This window comes from Heterocephalus glaber, unplaced genomic scaffold (genome assembly GCF_053883595.1).
Source record: "Heterocephalus glaber isolate CG9 unplaced genomic scaffold, H.glaber_assembly_v1.0 deba00001532, whole genome shotgun sequence".
Classification (NCBI taxonomy): domain Eukaryota; kingdom Metazoa; phylum Chordata; class Mammalia; order Rodentia; family Bathyergidae; genus Heterocephalus; species Heterocephalus glaber.
Window position 1 is genome coordinate 27,966,276 of NW_028258330.1, and position 15,229 is coordinate 27,981,504.

The following is a 15,229-nucleotide window of genomic DNA, read 5'->3' on the forward strand; positions in this document are numbered from 1 at the left end:
GCCTCCTGAGTGCTGGGATTACATGTGTGAGCCACCATGGCTGGCTGGGTATAAACTTTCTTTTCTTTTTTTTTTTTGTACCGGGGACCTTGCGCTTGTAAAGCAGGCAGTGGAACCACTGAGCTAAATCCCTGGCCCCTAAACTAACTTTCATACAAAAAAGGATACTTGAGAATTATGTTCCTAGTCTGATCACTAAATACTTCTCTTTTTTTGATACCAGGGATCAAACTCAGGACCCTGCGCTTATGAGGCAGACATGGTGCTACTGAGCTAAATCCCTGGCCCTTAAATACTTCTTTAAATGCTCTCATATACATATATTTTTTCTTTTTTTTGAGAAAGGTTCTCACTATGTTGCTTATATTGTCCAGGCTGGCCTCAAATTTGTGATCCTCCTGCTTCAGCCTCCCGAGTAGCTGGGAGTACAGGTATGTACCACTATGTTTGGCCTTTTATTGTTATTCTTTGGGTTCTTTTGAGAATATGAAAACAGGGATCTAGAGAAATGTGCCAAAACTCATTGAACTGTATACTTAAACAGAGCGGATTTCACTGTATATAAATTATAACTCAATGTAAGAAAAGCTCTGGACATTCCTCAGAAAAATCCAGAAGACTGCACCACACAAAATTCTGCACATAACATCTGGATATTCATAGACCCCAGTGGTACCCAGGTTAAGAACCCCTACATTAGCAACTTTCTCTAGCAAAGAAAATACTAAGGAAGAGCTCCAGGGACAAGAGAGATACTAAAAACACAGGAGGGAGTCTTTTGAAACTCTTCTTTAACTGTTGCTAAACAGAGGTTTAGGAAGACAATGCATTGCTGTTATCAGAACAGTAGGGGTAGTCAGTGATGGCTGGAAGTTACTTGGTTTCCTTCACTAATAAGAGAAATGAGAAATGAGCTGGGAATGGTGGCATGTGCCTGTAATCTCAGGACTTGGGAGGCTGAAGCAGGAGGATTGCTGTGAGTTCGAAGCCAGACTAGGCTACATAGTGAGCTCAAAGCCAGCCTGAACTATATAGTGAGACCATGTCTCAAAAAAAGAGAAAGAAAAACACCATAGTCTAAGGGGCTGAATTTACTTCAATAAAGGAGGTGGCAAGTTTGGATATATTTTCAATGTAAGAAATAAGAAAGGTAGAAGGCTTTTAAACGTGACTGTTAGAACATCTGTATCAAGAACAAATTGAGGAAAATTCTGGCATCAAGATCCAGGATCCCTAGGGCGGGGATTTAGCTCAGTGGTGCTGCTGCCCGCCTCAAAAGCACAAGGTCCTGAGTTCGATCCCCAGTACCAAAAAAAAAAAAAAAAAAAAAATCCAGCATCCCTATTTCACCAACTTCTTGTTCAATTTCAGCCTTATTACTTAGCTAAGAGAAATTATGGGTGAAGAACAAAAGTACCAGTGGCTAGGAAATCTGCTCAGAGAAGGAGAAAGAAAGAAAAAAAAGAAAGGAATGAATCCAGCAAGAAAGATCTTAGTTTTGAGGAATTCTTTTTAGAAGCTATGGGAGAGGATTGGGAACAACTAAGAAGTGAGAGACTGAGAGAAATGTGAGGATTTAAAAAGAAGTACCACAGTACTATTCTCTTTGAGATGGTGGGAAATACTTAAATTGATTTACTTGAATTTATTTGATCTGGATTTCATTAAACACAACCTGAACGGAGACTAGACCACTGTAGGCCTTCAGACAGTTTAGATTACACTTACTTATTCATCCATTCAAAAACATTTACCACAGGCTGGGGATTTAGCTCAGTGGTTCTGCTGTCTGCCTCAAAAGCACAAGGTCCCAAGTTTGATCCCCAGTACCAAAAAAACCCACAAAAAACCATTTACCACATTATTATGTTCCAGCTGTATGCTAAGCAATGGGGATATAAAGATTAATAAATATCATAGCTGTCCTCAAGATGCTCACATTTTAGGAGGCAGATACGTAAATAATGCAGTGTTGTGATACTACAAGAGCATGGAGGGGACACAGAGCCCAAGTGGGGAGTCATAAACAGGAAGGGAAGTGGGAAATAGAAGGATGGCTTTGGATCCTTCCTCCTTGGAAACCAAAGGGCTGCTCACCTGAAGGCAGAGATGTCTGGATAAGCACTTCAGAACTTGAGCCATGCTGGCTGTGGCCCATTTCCGCTCATGGTCTTTGACTGACTGTAACCAGGGACCTATGTGCTGCAAAATATCAAGGGAGGCTACATGATTTACTGGGAAGATTTAGGATAACATCTTTATGTATTCTATTTGGAAGAAAATCTAGAGAGAGAAGATCCAGATTACTTCCATGTCTGAAAATAATCTCCTTAAATAAGCCAGCTGGGTTGGAGATAAAATTGGTGGGAGGACAAGCAATACCCAAGGACCTAAACAGGCGACGGAGAACCTTTTAGATATTTCAATGATAACAAACAGCCAGCTGCAGCATGTGTACCATAGGTTTGGTGCCACTGACCTAGGTGGTCAGGAGGTCTGGATACTACTGAAGTTGATTTTCTACATTTATTTCCCTTCATCCCAATTCTTTAATTAATTATTATATTCTTCTATTTTTATCCCTTTCAAATCTGCTTTGGAAAAAAGAAAATAATGTGCTATTAAAGAACTTGTGGATGGAGAAACAAAATCAGAGCAAGACTCACAGAGAACATGACATCTATGAGTAGAAGCTCATAAACACAGTAGCTTCTCAGGTAGCAGAAATGGCTGGAAGTAAGCTGGAAACCCAGGCAAGTACAAAGCACAACTGGACAAAGAAGAGACACCCAATCTGGCTGGTGTGTTAATGTACAAATAGAAGAGGAATGAGAAATAATGTCAAGATCAGTTATGGCCAGGATACCCCACCTGTACCTTGCAGCACATAATAATAGCTCAAAGGGTTATCCCTTTCTGGTAAATCTTCATCTTTAAAAAGTGCAAGAAGCCAGACACAGTGTTACATGCTTTCTGGGAGGGAGAGGAGGAAGATTAAAAGTTCAAGTCCAGCCTGGGCAACCTGGTGATTAAGCAAGATCCTGTTTTAAAAGAAAAGCTAGGCCGGGGATTTAGCTCAGTGGTTTCACAGCCTGCTGCGCAAGCACAAGGACCCGAGTTCTATCCCCGGTACCAAAAAGAAAAAGAAAGAAAGAAAAGCTAGCAATGCAAGTCAGTCAGCATGAAGGCCAGGGGTTCAATCCCCAGTCATTGGGTGGGATGGGGTAGGGGAGGCAAGAGAGCAGTGTGCTTGAGCTATAGAGAATGCACACCAATAAGCAAATCCCTGTTGATGGAATGGCATAAACTGTAATAGCTATGGTTGGGGGCAGGTCACTTGTGACTTCTGAGTCCCACCTGGTAAGATGCCTATTACCAACTCATGAGGCTGACTATTCCCTTGGTCACTGACTAAAACCTTTCTTCCTCTTCTTCCTCCTCTTCCTTCTCCTGTTCTTCTCTCTTCCTTCACCTGCCTCCTTCTCTTCCTCTCCTTCCCTCTTCCCTCACCCTCCTCCTTCTTCTTTTTGTGGTACTGGGGATTGAACCCAGGGCTTTCCCACTGAGCTACAGCTCCAACTCCCTTTTTTTTTTATTGTCAGACAGGTTTTCACTTAAATTGCCCAGGCTGGACTTAAAACTTGCAGCCCTCTTACCTTCAGAGTGCTGGCTGACATTACAGGTGTGCACCACCAGGCCAGGCTGACTGAAACCAAATTGATATATAGAAGGGAATAATAATGTAAAGAATAATTATACAACCATTTGACCCATTTATTGGAGGCCACTTATTCAATATTCAGAGTAATTAGTATCTCCATATAAAGGTGAAAACATGAGACTCTGAGAAAGCAAATCCCATGAAGATTTTCTTTTATTTTATTTTTTGAGATAAGGTCTCACTATGTAGCCCAGGCTGGCCTCAAACTCATGGCTATCCTCCTGCCTCAGCCTCCTGAGAGATAGGATTATAGGCGGGTGCCACCATGCCTGGGTCCATGCAAATTTTATAGCAGGACTTATAACCAATGAGTAGCAGTTAGGATTTGAGCCTAAAGCCTCTGACTCAAAGATCATAGCTGATATTCTCAGCTGTATTTATTGTCTCCTGCAATTTAATCCTTTTTTTTTTTTTTTGGTACTGGAGATCGAACTGGGGACCTTGTGCTTGTGAGGCAGGAGGCGGAGCCACTGAGCTAAATCCCCAGCAGATTTTCTTCTTCCACTCTCACCAATGAATAGGAATAGTTTCCCCTTCTTCCTCCATATTTTGTTTACCTTAAAAATGGCATCAAATTTTTCCAAATGAGGGTCTTTTACAACCAAACTCTGGAGCATCTCACAGAATGCCTGGAATGTCTGCCTGTAGAGACACTGAAAAGGCACAGATCAACAATGCCCTCAGCCCATGTATCGGGGATCCAACTCGGGACCTTGTGCCTGAGAGGTAGGCGGTGGAACCACTGAACTAAATAACCAGCCCAAGACATTGCACTTTTAAGGCTCTTCTCTTTAAGACTTTACTCAAGGGCCAGGGATTTAGCTCAGTGGTTCTGCTGCCTACCTCGCAGGTGCAAGGTCCCGAGTTGGATCCCCGGTACCAAAAAAAAAAGACTTTACTCAAAGCTGCAGACCCAGCACTAAAGTACCCATTGACAGTGTATGGCATGGGATGAACCAGGGCATCTTCATTTCAAATGGACACCTAAGTATGACTGGGATGATAGTTAACTGACTCTAACTATTGCTGGGGAACTATTTAAGGGTTATCAAGAAACAGTATTTTTAAAAAGTTGATTTGTGGCTCTTTCTGACATCACAAAGCAGAGGAGAATAAGTCTTCTTTAGTAATTGCTTCAGCAGCCACAGAATAAAATCAGGGCCTCTGCACTTACTCTTGGTCTGCCTGGAAGTTTCCTTCTCTTCCTTAAACTCTCACTCCATTAGGAAGGCTTTCCCAGACCGCCCTATGGAAAAGGCCTGATGCCTCCCATCCACAGTACACTCTTTTCTCTGTCCTTGCTTTACTTTTCTTTTTCTTCTTTTTTTTTCAGTGAGGGGATGGAACTCCCTATTTTACTTTCTTCATAACACTTAACATTAATTACCAGCAGAGGTGTTAATTTATCAGTGGTTTGTCTCTGCATATGAATGTAAGCGCCACAATGAGAGTATGCATGTACTTCCACATTCCTACTGCCCATCACAATGCTTAGCACATGGTGGCCCTTAAATGTCTGTAAAATCTATAAATGGATACTCCCATCTTATTATAAAGCCAAAGTTAAAAAAAAAAAAAAAGGAGTAAAGGGAAAATGAAAGAACACAAAATTTGGGCTGGTATCTAATTTAACTACCTATTTTATTCACCAGACCTGATTTAAATGGTTTTGGCTAGTTTTAAAAATCAAACACTCGTGAAAGGCTAAGATCCACTGACTCTATGGATAGGAAGTTACTGAAGCAAAGTGTGAGTTACCTCTGGGTTGGAGGGCCTGCTTCCCATGGTTTCCCCCAGCTGGGTAAGACTCCTTTCAGAGGGCAGACTGACTATCCTTCTGGTGATGAGACTGAACAAGTCAGCTTGATCTTCAGAGCCAAACAGCAAGTGGGCATCTTGGTAACTAAGAAAAGACAGTTTGGGAAGAGGGTTTTATTTGGTATTGATAAGTAGGGACCAAAGTAACTGACAAGACGAGGAAATACTGGTTGCTCTATCACTCTGATGGAAGATATAAAAAGCATGGTTTGTTAGTCTGTTCAGAAAAATCTCACAAAAGGTTAGTGGAAGAGTTTCCTCCCAGGAAGTCACTGGGGTGGGAGAGAAGTTTCCTCCAGTTTAGCCACAGAGGGAAGCCCGTTGTAGTCTAATATAGTTAGTCACAATTTTCCAAGACGTATTCTGCTGAATGTTGGTTTAGGGAATAGTACGTTGAATCAAGTTAAAAACTTTTTAACACCAGTGGGGTGGTGCATGCTTATAATCCCAACACTCAGGAGGCTGAGACAGGAGGATCACTTACAAGTTTGAGGCCAGCTTGGACTATATAGTGAGTTCAAGGCTGGCCTAAACTACATAGTGAGACTGTCTCAAAAAACCAAAACCAAAACAACAAACTCTCCCCACCCCAAAAAACCTTTTTAACTACAAGACATCTCAGTACCTTTCATCAGTTTAATCACTGTGGTATAAGTCTCCAAGAGAGTTAAAGAACAAGCAGTCCTTGCAAAGTACTTAGACCTTGGAATTCTTTTTTTTTTTTTTTTTTTTTTTTTTTTTAGAATTTTATCTTATTTTAGTTAAAAAAAATAATCGTACCACCGAATGAAGAAGTAGCTTTTTTGCGGGGAGGGTGAGAAGGAATGAAAAAAAAATATAAAAAGCCAAAAGCCAAAAGAAAAAGGAGATTTATGTTCATCTGTATAAACATATCTGCTAAGGCAAACGCAATCCAGGGAGAAGGCTGCGCACGGGCTAGGCACCACCAACGTTCTGCAGGTTCCGAGGACGAAAAAATAAACCTCTTGGAGTCCTGAGGGAGCTCTGGGTGCCTGGGGCGTATACTAAAATAAAGAGTTATCGATCGAGTTTAAAAAGTGTGACGCTGTCATGACGCACACCGCAAGTTGCATAACTGTGGCCTTGAAGGCCATTCACTTGTCTGGACTGGGTGACAGTCACAGTTTCACGACACGGCAAGACAGATGGACACACACACAGACACACACACGTGAGCAAGCGCATGGGGGGGGGTGTGGGGGAACGGCCAGTGGCGGGCCGTGGCCCATCTGGCGATGGCATGGGGGTCCCCATGCGTCCTAGGGGCAGGTGTGACAGGCAGGAGCCACTGGTGACAAAGCGGGGGCGTCCCTTGGGAAGGAGGGTGTGAAAGGGGCCGGGCCCTGCTCCCCGTGGTGGTACAGACACTTCCAGCCCATCCTGAGGGCTCTGAGGAGTGGGGGTGGTCTCCAGTCTCCTCCCTAGGGGCCCAGTCCTTCCTCCATACCCTTCTCTTTCCACAGCCCCCCAGGACCTTCAGGGCGTGTTAGGGAGCAGTGTTCCACCCCATGAGGCCTGGCAGAGTGCAGGCCGGTGAGGTAGATTGGCACAGTGACCCCTCACCCTGCCGGGCTGGGCCCCATCTCCATATCATCATGGAGTGCCAGGGCCTGGGTCCCTTCACCAAAACAGATGCCCTTCCCATCCAGCAGGCAGAGGGGCAGAGCTGGAGAAAAGGCCTTGGGGCGGGGTCTTGTGCCTGCTGTGGGCCCCATGGGTCCCGCTGTAAGGCGACAGCAGTGATCCTTCTTGTTAGACCTTGGAATTCTATGGTCATGAAGCATGTGTGGGAATCACTCTCCACTGGGTATACTTTGGACAAATCTGAACTCCAAAGAGGTTTCAACAAGGCCTTTCAGACCTGGATGGTAGCATATATAAAATCAAAGTTCTTACATAAACACAAGCATTTGGCTTCTTCCCATTTCCCTAGCTAAACAGTTTTCAAAAGTTAAAATATGCAACATGTCAGTTAGCTTTGGCATTGACCTAAATGAGAAGCCAGGATGCTTGTGTAAGGATGTGGTGGTCACCTGAGGACAGTGATGGTGGCAAAGACCTCCTGGAGCACAGGGCTGAGCAGAGAATGCAGAGGCTCCTCTTGCACCAGTACCTGCAGTGAGAAGGAAGGAATTTTTAGGGAGTTGATACAGCACCTCACAGCCATGTATCTACTGTCATTCTGTTCCACTGGCCTCAGTGCATCTGCCCAGGAGTAGACACTAAGGCCAATTAGATTCTCCCTCAGGAATCTGGAATTGGGACTAAGAACACCAATTGGAAAAACAAAGTTTTCCCTAGCATGTGGGAGCAGAAGCTTCCTACTGTCTGGATTCATTCCCTTCCTGGGGCACTGTTTCTCCTGTCATGGGGTTCTAGGGAACACTGAGTATTCCTTAGAACCAATCTCCTCTTTTGTGTTTCAGCTGCCTCTAGTGGGTTTCTCTTCCCAAAAAAGATCTCACTAGAAACTTAGGGAAATACTCAATAAATAGTACCAGGTTTCCTTCCTAAGTTTTCCTCTTCTCTCTTTCCACTCAAGTTTTGCTGGTGGCCTGCTGCTGTTATTTCCTCAAGGAGCTCATTTATTTTTAAGGCTTTATAGCCTAGAAGAGACAAAACATGGCTCTGTCTTCAGCCTTGATTGCTCTCCTAGGGCCTACTCATAGCCACAACCTAGCATTATCCTCCCCCTCCTAAGAACACACCTTTCTACCCTTTAATAGTTGTCAAAGGTGCCCTTCCCAAGACTGGATAAAAAAGATGGTTTAAGACTTTTCTCCTGTGTTCACTCCTCACATCCCATCAATTCCATCAGAAGTTCTTTGATTTTCCTTTCCTGCAGCCACACACCTCATATGCATTGCCTCTTAGCTGAAACCCCAAGTCTGCAATCCCCCATCAATCTATTTGGCCTACTTCTGCCAGAATGATCTTTTGTCTTCTTTTTTTAATCAGTTAGGCATTAAAAGCTTGTTTGTTCATGGTTATGGCTAGCCACTACACAGGGTCACAAGTGCCAGGGTATTCTTTGCTTGTGAAGTGCAGTAGCAGCTCTTAGAGTGACTGGCCAGATCATAGCAATCACCTCTTCTCTCTGCAATGGTGCCAGCACACAGGCAGGGAAGCCCAGCAGCCATGCCACTCCCATGTGATCCCAGCCAGACCTGAGTGATGCAGGTGGAAAACAGGCCCTGACTGGGCCAAGGAAATTCTTTCTTCAATTTAATAACTAGTTATTAGTCAAATCAGCCCTACAGATCTCTGGTTTGAGAAAAAACTGCTCATATTTCTGGAGCATATAAGAAATGTCAGAAGCAAAATTTAAAAACTTTAGAGAAACTGAATGGGGTATTCACAGATGAGAAAAACTAAAACACAAGTTAAATATATACCGAAGTGCCTTACCTCCTCTGTAAAGTCCTTTTGAATCCTTTACAATGAATTGACTACTCATTCATCCCTCTGTGCCCCCAAAATACCAATTTAAACTTTTTTCACAGTGTATGTGACACTGGATTATACCCTGCTTGACTGCAAGGTTGGGGATTAGTCTTTTTGTCTTTGCAGCCTCAGTTCTCTCGACAACGCCTGGAACTATCAGGTACTTGATAAGGGAATAAATGGATAAGTTGGTGGCAGAGTATGGCCAGAGTAAGTATAAACAGGACAAAATACGACAATGGCAATAATACAATCATGTTTCTCAAATGCATAATAAATGTTAGGACCATGTTACATGGCTTGCATTTATTTTTAATTTAATGCTTATGATTGCTCTATGAAGTGAATAGCTATTTTTATTTTATAGATGGGAAAAACCTAGCATTGGGAAGTTAAGTAATTTCCTGATGTTACACAGATGTAAAGTGGTAAAGCTAAACCTGAACCCAGGCATTAGATTAGATTCTGTCTCAAAACTATTGCTGAAGTTAAAAATGCAACACTGACCTTACTAAGAAATTTAAATGCTAATGCTATTTTTTTCCTTTTAATTCCTTTTTTAGCTGGTTTTTAAGGGTGATTATATTTGTGGGGTACTCCTGAGTATTTCTTTTCCATTCAGAGAAGATGACAAGAGAAGAGATTAAAGGAATTAATAACATAGGTAAAACTACTAAAAACATGTTGGCAAGTCAGTTAGTTTGTGGAGTCCCAATCATTTGTGACAAGATCACAATACTTACGTTTAGGATGTGCACTATATCTGCTATGTGGCTATGAATGAATGATTCTGTGGTTTTATCATAATGTAAAGTTTCGCTGAGAGAAGACAAAGATCTAAGGAATGTCAGCTTTTCAGGTTCATCCTAAATTTGTAGAAAAATGATAAAAACACCATTATATGCTGTCATCTTATTTGCTAATGTAAGAAACAAGGTCTTTTCTATCAAAGGATATAAATAGGAGTGCCCCTATTTTAAACTCTAGTTCACCCTAGGCTGCCCTCCCACTCCCACCCCTCACACAGGGTTACAGAAAATGCTTGCTCAGTTTAGATTCCAGGAACATGGCTGACCACCAAAGACAACTTATCAGCAGTCAAGGGCTTTCAATCCTTATACACCACTCTCAGCCTCCCTTAGCAGCCCTGCCCAGCAATCCTTCAGGCCCTTCCCTTGAGCCACTTAAACTAGCCAATTGGGACATATCGTGAACCATCAAATTAGCCAATGGGAGAAGGTCAGTTGCTTCTTGAGTTTAGGAAATAAAAGGAGCCTGGACTGGTGCAAGCACTGTGGAAATCAGTTTGCAGATACCTCAAAGAACTAGAATTGAAAGTCCCATTTGATCCAGCTATTTCCCTGATGGGTATCTTCCCAAAAGAATTAAAAGAATCATATCACAGTGATATATGTGCACTCATGTTCATAGCAGCACAGTTTGTAATAGCTAAAACTTGGAAGCAGCCCAGTTGCCCATCAACTGGAGACTGGATAAAGAAAATGTTTTTTTTTTTTTAATAAAATGGAGTACTACTCAGCCATAAAGAATGAGAAATTAGAGACATTTATAGCTAAATGGATGCACATTGAGGAGATACTCTTAAGTGAAATAAATAGGACACACATGTGTAAATACCGAATCTTTGCTCTGGTATGAGAAACTGAAAGTGTAAATAAGGACTAAAAGGTACAATAGATAATGTGAAGTAGGAAGAAAAGGGGCAAAGGGGAAGGGGAAGTAGGAGGGGCAGGGGAAAGGAAAGAAGGGGATGGAATTAATATGAGAAAATGAAAAAATGGAAACAAAGTCTTTGTAAATAGGGAGGGGTAGAGGGGTTGAAGGGAGGGCAGGAGAATGGGGAAAAAATTAAGAACCAAGATAGATTATGTAAAGGTACAAATTTCCGATGATGAATGTCATTATATTGTATACCTAAAATGTATCAATAAAATTAATTAAAAAAAAAAAAGGAGCCTGCTGCTAGCTCATGGTATGCTTATGCCCTTTTGCAAAAGTAAAACTTACCTTGTCAAGATTTCTTGGTGTCTGAGTGTTTTATTGTCTGCACTGACAAATTGAGTCTGGGAGTGTATTCCCAACAGTAATTGTAAGGACATTTTGAAAAGTATCTTGGAGTATTTTAAACATCTGGTATCTGATTTGATTCATTAGCAGTCTTTTGTTATAAGGAATGAATAAATCACAGAGGGATTTCAGTAAAATTGCTCATCCCCAGGGGCTGCCTTGGTTTCCAGTGATTCCCTTTTTGGCTAGATTACTAACTGTTCCATAGTGACTCTCCCCACCTCCAGTTTTTACTTCCTCCCTCCCTACCCTTTATTGTGCTGCCAGATTAAGCTTCCTAAAGGTGACCTTTGGTACTGTTCCTTCTAGTTCTCTTAATATTAATAAAGATCCATTATTTTAAGTCCTTGGGCCAACTAAAAGTAGAAAAATAAATAAAGTCAGGTCTGACTTAAGTGGGTTCTTCACAAACAAATGGGACAAAGCAAACAGGCTGCTTTTAGCAAACAACAGCAGCTTCTCAGTAAATAGGGCAAATGTACTCAAAATAAAGTACACAACTCTCCTGGTGCTGAGAAGTCCAGTAATTGTCTACACACCTGAGCAGATCGTCCTTGGGCATCCAAATCATAAATATTTCAACCCAGATTTCTTAGCCCCTTCAATACCTATATAAGCCTAATTCCTTTCCAAGTTAGTTGCTAATATCTCTCTCTCCTTGTGTTAGCCCTTCCACTCATGGATGAAATCTCTCCCAGCTAGCTACCACTATCTCTCTGTGCCAATGTCAGCCCATCCACACAGGGATGTGAAAAACTCGGCTTTTCCCAGCTAGCTACTACAATCTCCTGATTTCTAGTCCCTGTTAACTGGAATAAATTTTCCTTTCAAAAGGCTGTTTTTTAACAAGTGGATTCTTTATAACAAGTACAATCTACAGGATGAGAGAGGACCACTGTGCAAGAGAGAACACAATGGCCTGGTGACTGTCTTTTTATATCTCATACTCCTCAGGCTGATGTTAAGTCTAGGCTGTCCTATTGAAAACCTGCTCAAGTTCGCATGAGAAGAATTGAAGACAGCATTCTCTGGTTCCCCATCCAGGGCTTTGGAAACTGATCTACACATGTATCCTGAGACTTTGCAATTAACAAGTCATGCCCGCTTCCCCAGCCAGTCTACCACATCCTATTCTCCTGTCTCACAAGAAATGATCAAAAAATACAGTGAATTAACAAAAAAAATTTTTTTTTTTTTTTTAAATTTATGTAATTCCAGCTCTAAGGTAGGAGGATCACCAGTTCAAGACCAGCCTGGGCAACTTAGAAAGACCCTGTCTCAAAATTTAAACAAAAAGTAAAAAAGAAAGAACTTTAGATTCTATGGCATAATAAGAGTTAAATTAGGACATTCATTTCCTTATGTACTCATTATTCATTTAGTTGTTCTTAAGCTAAAGATCAAAATTCTTATGTTGGTTTTCAAAACCTAGCAACCATCTCTTCAGCCTCACCTTGCACCACTGTTCCTTTTTGTCACCATGACTTAAACATACCAGGTTTTTTTTGAGTTCCTCAGACATGCCACGTTTCTTTTGACCTCAAGGTTGTTAAACATATCACATCCCAGTTTTGCTTCCCTCACTTCTAACTTCCAGTTTCTGCCACACATTGCTCAGATCTGAGCTCAAGGCTTACTTCCTCAGAGCACCTTTCCTTACCCTCAGGTCAAGATAAGTTCTTCTGTTACATCCCCTCACAGGACATGTGAACAAATGAATGAATGTTCACCTAAACAATGGGATGCTGTACAGCCCATAAGTAGGATAATTACAACCTTTAATTATCAATCAAAAAATATTTTTCCTACCATCATATACAATGGTTTTCCCTTTATAAATCACATGCATTTGTACAGACAGAAAAACAGTCTGAAAGTACATATATATATACTTACCAAAATATTAAGAGTAATTATCTCAGGGTTTTTGGTACCAGAGATTGAGCTCGAGTCCTTGCGCCTTCGAGGCAGGCACCAGAACCACTGAGCTAAATACCCGGCCTTGGGTAGATTAACTTTTAAGTTTCATTATGGTTTTGTTTTCATAGAATTTTATAATTTATAAATGCAAATTAGAAATATATATGAATATAAATTATATAGACAATATAAAAGCAAAAGCATAGGTAAGTTTTATAATTAAAAATCTATGTATAATAATGGCAGGGGATTTAGCTCAATGGTTCCGGCACTGAGAACCAAGTGCAAGGTCCCGAGTTCAATCTCCAGTACCAAAAAAAAAAGAAAAAGAAATAATATATTTAAAACATTTGCTAATGGAAAAATAAGTTGGATAACTCATAAAGATCATACCTTTCATACCTTTAGCTTACCACTAAACACCTCCTGGATGGACTGGACTAGTCTCTCAACACTGGTTTCATGGAGGAACCCCTGGGGGCTCAAATGTCTGGGGCTATCTGTGAAGGACTCCTGAGGGAGTTCAGGGAGATCAGGGATGTCCAGGTCTAATACTGAAAGAAAGACATCAGATGACATCTCTGCAGCAGGTAAAGTGATATGGTTTAGTGGTGAGAACCACTGGATATCAGAGTAGACAGCTTTGCTACTTGCTCTGTGGCCCTGACACAGTCCCTTTTCTCTTCCCCATCTCATTTTTCTCAATTACAGATTTGGTGTTCTCAAAGGTTTTCCTAAGCTACAAGGATTTTTGGGACTAAGGTATAGTTGAGCAGTAAAGAACACAGATTTTGGGCTGGGGATTTAGCTCAGTGGTTCCAGCTCCTGCCTTGCAAGCGCAAGGTCCCGAGTTCGATCCCCGGTACCAAAAAAAAAGAACACAGATTTTAAAATCTCAGTTTGAGACTAGTTTGAATCTTGGTTCTACTTACATTGTTTGACCTTTATCAAATTAGTTTGCCTTCTAGAATCTTAGTTTTTTCATCTGTAAAAGGGAGCCATTGTAAGGATTAAATAAGGCAATATGTACAAAGTACAGATCTTAGTATCTGACACATGGTAAACATTTAGTGGCAGGTTGTTGTTTGCTTGTTTTGTTTTGTGTTTGGTGCTAGGGATTGAACTCAGGGCCCTGCACATGCTAAGCCAGCACTCTACCACTGAGCTACCTAGTCCAGCACCAATGTTATTACTCAAACTCACAAAGTCTAGCACTTTGTGGATAACTGTTTCTTCCCACTGGACCAGGCTGAACTGAGTGCTGGAGGCATTTCCTTTTTTTTTTTTTTTTTTTCTGGTACTGGGGATTGAACTCAGGACCTTGCACTTGTGAGGCAAGCATGACGGTGCCGCTGAGCTGAACCCCTGGCCCTGGCATTTCCTTTTTGAACTGGGACATACTGTACATTGATCAAGGGTACAGGTCCCAGAGCTGGCCTGCCTAGTCTTGGAAATTGCCTCTGTGGTTTTTTAGCATTTTGACCTATGTGACATTAGTTTCTCTTGGCCTCTTTCTTCATTCCCAATATAAGAATGACAAGAGAACTTACTTCAATTGGCTGATATAGATTTAACACCAAGAAGTTATCAGCAACTATAATTCCTTTGCTCCCTGAGTGACAATGATTACAATAGCATCTGTAGTCTTTACAGTCTTACTGCCTCAATTTTCCAACATAAAATCTCTCATTCTTATTTGGCTAATAGTCTTACTATTTCATCTTAAATCCATCTATCATCTGAAATTTTCAACCATTCTTCTTTTGGCCTCCTGAACGTCTCTTAGGCATATTCTTCAAGCTCCCTACCACATTCTTGTCCTCTATTAATTGCAGTAATTGAAACTATGTTCAATTCATGTCTGATCTTTACATAGGCTATTCCTTCCATCTGCATTTTCTCCTTCCTTCTCCCATCTCCCCTTAACGCTCTCTGCCATGCTAACCCCTAACTGTACTTCAGGTCTCAGGTCCAGGATGCCTGTCCTGGATCCTTTATTTGCCTGTGTGGGTTAAGTGTCCTCCCAGCCACAAATAGACCCTTTATATCCACTTTAAGTCCCCACTCCCCACCATACAGGTTACACTGAGTTCCAATTACCCATTTATCTGTAAGTACACTGTTTGTATTTGTTCACTGCTATCCTCTGCAGCTAGATCAGGCTGAGAGCACAGCAGTGCTTCAATAAATATTTGCTGAATGAATGCATGAATGAAT

General features: G+C 41.5%; 1 protein-coding gene and 1 long non-coding RNA gene across 2 annotated transcripts in view; one reads left to right on the forward strand and one right to left on the reverse strand.

Moving 5' to 3' along the window:
• The window catches only part of LOC147824722 (uncharacterized), a 62,159-nt gene extending 57,874 nt beyond the window's left edge, over window positions 1-4,285 (forward strand). Inside the window, exons 3-4 of the long non-coding RNA XR_015442023.1 lie at window positions 375-431; window positions 2,608-4,285. This is a non-coding gene — a long non-coding RNA (uncharacterized LOC147824722). The remainder of the gene's footprint in view (window positions 1-374; window positions 432-2,607) is intronic.
• The window catches only part of Mroh8 (maestro heat like repeat family member 8), a 51,583-nt gene that overhangs the window by 31,062 nt on the left and 5,292 nt on the right, over window positions 1-15,229 (reverse strand). The window contains 6 exon segments of the mRNA XM_087188966.1: window positions 2,098-2,202; window positions 4,279-4,374; window positions 5,480-5,624; window positions 7,594-7,673; window positions 9,748-9,870; window positions 13,415-13,560. Coding sequence (XP_087045092.1) covers window positions 2,098-2,202; window positions 4,279-4,374; window positions 5,480-5,624; window positions 7,594-7,673; window positions 9,748-9,870; window positions 13,415-13,560 — 695 coding nt within the window.